This window comes from Hyalella azteca, unplaced genomic scaffold (assembly GCF_000764305.2).
Source record: "Hyalella azteca isolate HAZT.00-mixed unplaced genomic scaffold, Hazt_2.0.2 contig11593, whole genome shotgun sequence".
In the NCBI taxonomy this organism is placed as follows: Eukaryota; Metazoa; Arthropoda; class Malacostraca; order Amphipoda; family Hyalellidae; genus Hyalella; species Hyalella azteca.
The window spans coordinates 32220-39714 of record NW_025941585.1 but is presented as its reverse complement, the minus strand read 5'-3'; the positions used below and the strand labels follow the sequence as shown (position 1 = coordinate 39714).

At 45.2% G+C, this 7495-nt stretch overlaps 1 protein-coding gene across 1 annotated transcript in view; it reads right to left on the bottom strand.

Annotated features, from left to right (window-relative positions):
* The window catches only part of LOC108664378 (ras-related C3 botulinum toxin substrate 1), a 19442-nt gene continuing 11947 nt past the window's right edge, over positions 1–7495 (bottom strand). Inside the window, exons 4-5 of the mRNA XM_018150956.2 lie at positions 5495–5655; positions 1–4065 (exon numbers count right to left, since the gene is read on the bottom strand). Of these exons, the coding sequence (XP_018006445.1) occupies positions 3988–4065; positions 5495–5655 (239 nt within the window). The 3' untranslated portion in view covers positions 1–3987. The remainder of the gene's footprint in view (positions 4066–5494; positions 5656–7495) is intronic.

Genomic DNA, 7495 nt, shown 5'->3' with positions numbered 1-7495 from the left:
ATGAAACTTAATGAGATGTTGAATGAAACTTAATGAGATGTTGAATGAAACTTAATGAGATGTTGAATGAGACTTAATGAGATGCTGAATGAAACTTAATGAGATGTTGAATGAGAGACTTAATGAGATGTTGAATGAAACTTAATGAGATGTTGAATGAAACGTATTGAGTTTCATTCATACACTTAATACAGAGTACAACGAACTAAACAATACAGGCACACAGAGGTTATTTGGTGAAGCGAAATAAAATACAAGGAATTTAAACACACAAAGAAATAAATGAGAATTTGTCAAAATAACGATGCGGTTTTAGCTTTTGTGGGTCATTTTGACCCAGTTTGACCCGGTAAATAATCGTATCAGTGCTACGTCCGCTCACTGTGTACGAAAGTGTGTCAATATTTTGACAACATGACATACATTTTTCCTAGTGGTCAGTGCCGAATCACAAACATTAGTTAAATCCTGCACTCCTTTTCTACTAGTAATTCTGTACTAGTTTTCTAGTGTTGCGGCGAGTTTAAAACTATAATTTTTGCCTGTAGATTTGCTCTAGAATTTTGGACACTAGCAGCGTGCGTTACTAGAGCATCTAGCGTGGCAGTGAACAGGCAGCGTTACTAGATGACAGAGGTTATCTAGGTTATGAAATTTTCTAGATGACAGACTCTTCCAAAAATTCGGCTTTTTCCTAGATAAAGAGATTTTAAATTTCCTAGATAGATGGTCTTCGGAGATGTCTATTTTTTTCTAGCTGTGCCTAGATTCTAGATAAGTTTATGGTGCCTGAGTTAAAATGTAGTTTTCCTAGATGAGGATTTTCTAGGCAAGAATCATCGAGGCTAGGACTAACGTCAAGGAATACATCTAGAGAAGATAGTCTAGTAAAATTAATATAATAAAAACGTTCTCTTGTAATCCGTTAGTAATCGGTCATCTAGTAACTAGATGCTAAACATAGGCTTGACATCTAAACATAGGTTTGGCATAACTAGATAGCATCAAAAATAGTTTAACTGAAGAAAATTTACTAGAATAATCAATAGCTAATTGATTTCTAGATGTTTCCTCCAATTTCTAGACGAAAAAAAATATTGTCATACCTAGAGATAAATCGAATATTATTCATGCTAGATAATTCACTGATACTAGACACTAGAGAGCGAATTCCTGTACAACCTACATGTGAGCTCACCTAGATAAGCTGTAGGTCAAACAAGGAAAATCTAGTCAGACGATCTCTAGGTTCAAATTGACGCGTCGACCAATAAGTTTCCTAGAAACATCTAGGAATATAAAGAACTACACTCAGGGTAATTAGTGGGCCTTTGTCCAAATATTCCGTGACAATTCCCTAGATATACTAGATGTTTCAGATCACCAGTTCCCTAGATATACTAGATGTTTCAGATCCCCAGTTCCCTAGATATACTAGACGTTTCAGATCCCCAGTTCCCTAGATACACTAGACGTTCCAGTTCACTAGTTCCCTAGATACACTAGATGTTCCAGTTCACTAGTTTCCTAGATACCTACACTAGATGTTCCAGTTCACCAGTTCCCTAGATACACTAGATGTTCCAGTTCACCAGTTCCCTAGATACACTAGATGTCCCAGTTCACCAGTTCCCTAGATACACTAGATGTTCCAGTTCACTAGTTCCCTAGACACACTAGATGTTTCAGATAACCAGTTCACTAGATACACTAGATGTTCCAGATCACCAGTTCCCTAGATACCGGTACACTAGATGTTTCAGATCACCAGTTCCCTAGATACACTAGATGTTTCAGATCACTAGTTCCCTAGATATAAAATAATAGAAAAACCTATAGGCGGCAGGGACTCCTAGTGTGCTGTAGCCACGACTTACCTAGATAATATCTAGGTATCTAGTTACCTAGATATTCTAGTTCCCTATAACTAGAGACATGTACATGACATTAAGAACTAGTAAAAGTAGCAAGGGAGTAGGAGTATGTTCAGATATACATAGGATTTCCTAGAGGCTCTTATAGGATTTCCTAGAGGCTCTTATAGGATTTCCTAGAGGCTCCTATACACGTAGAAAGACAGCAGTGCAAGTAGGCAAGTTTGTGGATTTTTTTCCTAGATGAAAATAGGTAAACCTTTAACTAGATCACTTACCTCCTCTAGAGTACCCCCTAGAAGCTGATAGATCGATCACTCCCTAGATGAAATCTTTAAAAACAACATCTAGGTACAGGAAAAGAACTCTAGGGAAACAGATGACTGGTAAAATCCTTACCTAAATAACTACAAATAATAGTCTAGGCAGAAGGGAGACATGTTCCCTAGAAATAGTCTAGGTAGAAAGGAGAAATGTTACCTAGAAAGAAGTAGGACTAAATTTTACAAACAAATAAAATTATGTAAAAAAAACTCGCCTAGATGAACATGCGAGTCACCTAGACACGAACCTAGAATAGGGCAGGATGCGGCAACATTCACATAGGTAAAAAACATTCAGGAAAATCTTCATTTTTTGTGCCTAGATATTCAAGTTTCATGCCTAGATGTTCATCTTCTATGCCTAGATGTGTACGTTCCATGCCTATATGTTCACGTTCTATGCCTAAATGTTCACGTTTGTACATAAAGAAAACGTTCAATTATATTTTTGGCATGTAGGCACCTAGATATCTAGATTCGAGAAGAACGCTGTTAATTATTAGGTGTCAATAAAGTCAGTTAACCTAAATAAGTTTGTGATTAAAAAGGCAGTCAGTCATACATCTAGTATCTAGTTATTAATTTAAAAATATTATCCTAGATAAATCAAACAGACTTCGACCCATAGTATGCGTCCTAGATGTACCTAGATGAATATTAGTTTCTGCAGAAACCATCAAATGATTTCAATATTTAGGATTATCAGATCTAGGTGATGTATCTAGTAAATGAATAGAGTAATGAAGTATTCATGCCTAGATGAGTATACAAACCCAAGTTATTTATCTAGGCAGGCTAGGGTGTGGACCAAATTAATTAGAAATTTCGAGGACAAAAGATGATCTAGTATCATCTAGAAATTAATAGAACGGCGTCTAGATAGAAACTCTAGAAGCATAGAGGCGATGTAGAATTAGATATTGGCTACCTAGATTCAGCAAGGCGGACCTAGGCAGGAGGCAAGGGGACACCCCTAGATGCATAGGTAATTTCTGCACATCTAGAAGCGGACAAGAGGGTTCACAAGGCATGTCAAAGACGAATCTAGGAGTGAACATACACCTAGATATACCTAGACAAATTAGGTCGTGAGAACACCAGTAGTCTCTAGACTAATCGAGGAGCAGTCACCTAGAAACCTATAATGTCTAGATGTAGAAATACAGAATGTCTAAAGAAATGTGAATGTAGGTAAACCTACACCTAGATATTTCTAGGCGCGGAGACCATGGCAATTCTAAACAAGTCAGAGCGATGATCCACCTAGACATGCCTAGACTTGCGCAAGGCCCTCTAGACCTGTCTAGGCACAGGTCCCTAGACCTGTCTAGACACAGGACCCCTAGACGTGTCTAGGCACAGGCCACCTAGAAGCATCTAGACACAGGCCACCTAGACGTGTCTAGGCACATACCACCTAGACGTGTCTAGGCACAGGTCCCCTAGACGTGTCTATGCACAGGTCCCCTAGACGTCTCTAGGCACAGGCCACCTAGACGTGTCTAGGCACAGACCACCTAGACGTCTCTAGGCACAGGCCACCTAGACGTGTCTAGGCACAGACCACCTAGACGTGTCTAGGCACAGGTCCCCTAGACGTCTCTAGGCACAGGCCACCTAGATGTGTCTAGGCACAGACCACATAGACGTATTTAGGCACAGATCCCCTAGATGTGTCTATGCACAGGTCACCTAGACGCAACTAGGCACAGGTCCCCTAGAGGTGTCTAGGCATAGGTCCCCACACCACCTAGAAGCATCTAGGCGCAGGTCCCTAGATGTAGGTGCGGCTAGAGGAGGGCGCACTTGCGATGGCGTCTCTTGACAGGCTCAGGCCGCAGCACCGCCCTCACAGCCTCATCGAACACCTGCGGACAGAACACCTGTTAGCGTGCGTTGTGTTGCACCTGCGGACAGAACACCTGTTAGCGTGCGTTGTGTTGCACCTGCGGACAGAACACCTGTTAGCGTGCGTTGTGTTGCACCTGCGGACAGAACACCTGTTAGCGTGCGTTGTGTTGCACCTGCGGACAGAACACCTGTTAGCGTGCGTTGTGTTGCACCTGCGGACAGAACACCTGTTAGCGTGCGTTGTGTTGCACCTGCGGACAGAACACCTGTTAGCGTGCGTTGTGTTGCACCTGCGGACAGAACACCTGTTAGCGTGCGTTGTGTTGCACCTGCGGACAGAACACCTGTTAGCGTGCGTTGTGTTGCACCTGCGGACAGAACACCTGTTAGCGTGCGTTGTGTTGCACCTGCGGACAGAACACCTGTTAGCGTGCGTTGTGTTGCACCTGCGGACAGAACACCTGTTAGCGTGCGTTGTGTTGCACCTGCGGACAGAACACCTGTTAGCGTGCGTTGTGTTGCACCTGCGGACAGAACACCTGTTAGCGTGCGTTGTGTTGCACCTGCGGACAGAACACCTGTTAGCGTGCGTTGTGTTGCACCTGCGGACAGAACACCTGTTAGCGTGCGTTGTGTTGCACCTGCGGACAGAACACCTGTTAGCGTGCGTTGTGTTGCACCTGCGGACAGAACACCTGTTAGCGTGCGTTGTGTTGCACCTGCGGACAGAACACCTGTTAGCGTGCGTTGTGTTGCACCTGCGGACAGAACACCTGTTAGCGTGCGTTGTGTTGCACCTGCGGACAGAACACCTGTTAGCGTGCGTTGTGTTGCACCTGCGGACAGAACACCTGTTAGCGTGCGTTGTGTTGCACCTGCGGACAGAACACCTGTTAGCGTGCGTTGTGTTGCACCTGCGGACAGAACACCTGTTAGCGTGCGTTGTGTTGCACCTGCGGACAGAACACCTGTTAGCGTGCGTTGTGTTGCACCTGCGGACAGAACACCTGTTAGCGTGCGTTGTGTTGCACCTGCGGACAGAACACCTGTTAGCGTGCGTTGTGTTGCACCTGCGGACAGAACACCTGTTAGCGTGCGTTGTGTTGCACCTGCGGACAGAACACCTGTTAGCGTGCGTTGTGTTGCACCTGCGGACAGAACACCTGTTAGCGTGCGTTGTGTTGCACCTGCGGACAGAACACCTGTTAGCGTGCGTTGTGTTGCACCTGCGGACAGAACACCTGTTAGCGTGNCCACACCCCCAGACCTGCTTGAGCCCCCGCTGGGTGAGGGCGCTACACTTCATGTACCCCCCACACCCCCAGACCTGCTTGAGCCCCCGCTGGGTGAGGGCGCTACACTTCATGTACCCCCCACACCCCCAGACCTGCTTGAGCCCCCGCTGGGTGAGGGCGCTACACTCCATGTACCCCCACACCCCCAGACCTGCTTGAGCCCCCGCTGGGTGAGGGCGCTACACTCCATGTACCGCACGGCGCGTATCTTATTAGCGAGCTTGGCGGCCACCTCGCGCCTCACGGGGCCCTGGCCCGCCTCCCCCAGCGCCGTGAGCGTCTCCTTGTCCTCCCGCAGGTCGATCTTCGTGCCTGCAGACAACAACACGGTCAATATATAGGTCAATATATATTCTATGGTTTTTAAACCATGGGTTTGGCCTTAAAACCCCGAAAAAGCCTTATTCTATGGTTTTAAAACCATGGGTTTGGCTCTAAAACCCCGAAAAACCCTTATTCTATGGTTGTATATATATAACCTTATCTATATATGGTCAATACGGTATATACTTGATATGAAACTACATGGTACCTACTTGCAATAGTACCATGGCCAACTAATAGTAGGATGGTTTGCTAGCATTTCAGCCATCGGGCTATTTCGCGTTGTGGGTAAAAAATTTACATAGGCCGCCATCGATGGCATCTCGCATGATTCACACAACGGCAGTCAATACACGATATGATAATACATGGTACCTACTTGCAATACCATGGCCAAATAGTAGTAGGATGGTTTGCTATATACTCGACACGGTAATACATAGTACTGTCACCGGATGTTCACCTCACGGCCAAACGTCGGCTACTATCTTGTTAAAATACGATGACTTTGGTAAAATTTCAAATACACTTTATTGCCCTGGGATTTTGTCTATTTAAACTTCGGTTAAGACATATAAAACTTGACTTTTATTTCAGTAAGGAACACTTAAAAGCAATACGTTTAAAAGAATAGCAAAAGCAGCGCGAGAGACATTACACTGCTTGATAAAGCGTTAATAGCACAGCCACAAGAACTAGCGCTGGGGCACAAGATCACTAGTGAATCAACGGAGCGAGGTTAGTTAAGGTTAGAACCTCACTATAGGGCTGGCGGGACACGACTGACTAACCACCTCACAGCCACTCAGACCTAACCTTGCACTACGTCGCTACCGCTGAAGTAAGGGTACCCACACAGTGAAAGCAGGTTGCCAGCGTGCTGTTTACCTGCTGAGGCTGGCGTCTGAATTGAAATAAATAGGCCTGGCACTGGCCTAATCGTCCAGGTTTTCACTGTGAACACTTACATTATTATCCTATGTTCATTCTTGTGGCAGGTTGGAGCAGGTTGCCTGCGCGGGCAAACCAGCTTTCACTGTGTACGTACCCTTAAGGTCCGACATAAATGTTACTACGGTGGCTATGCTAGATGCGGCTTTCTGTATAAACATGAGATTAATAAATTGAACGTGGCTAGTAGTAGTCAACGACGTCCAGCGCTCACATCACCTACGAGCAATACCATGGGCAAGTAGTGTTAGGATGGTTTGCTAGCACTTCAGTCACCAGACTATTTCGCGTCGGGGGTCATATATTAACAATGGTCGGCTCGAGAGAAGCAGCGTTAGCATCTCAAAGAGACGAAGTGACAAGGAGGGACAGGTGACAAGGAGTAAGGAATGTAAGGAATCCTACCTACATAATAACTTAACCCCTCAACTGCCCTGCCTACATGACATCTTAACCCCTCAACTGCCCTGCCTACATGACATCTTAACCCCTCAACTGCCCTGCCTACATGACATCTTAACCCCTCAACTAAGGCCCACATTCAGGCACTGAGGGCTCTGTGGTGGGGCGCTCAGGAACAGTGCTACTTTGGAAAGCAGAATCCCGAAGGACTTCTGACGAGCAGCCACCCTAGGGGGAATGTCACGGTCAATACTCCACATAAAACTTCACGGTGCCTACAATATGGTGCCTACGATATGGTGCCTGCAATATGGTGCCTACAATATGGTGCCTACGATATGGTGCCTACAATATGGTGCCTACGATATGGTGCCTGCAATATGGTGCCTACAATATGGTGCCTACGATATGGTGCCTACAATATGGTGCCTACGATATGGTGCCTACAATATGGTGCCTACAATATGGTGCCTAC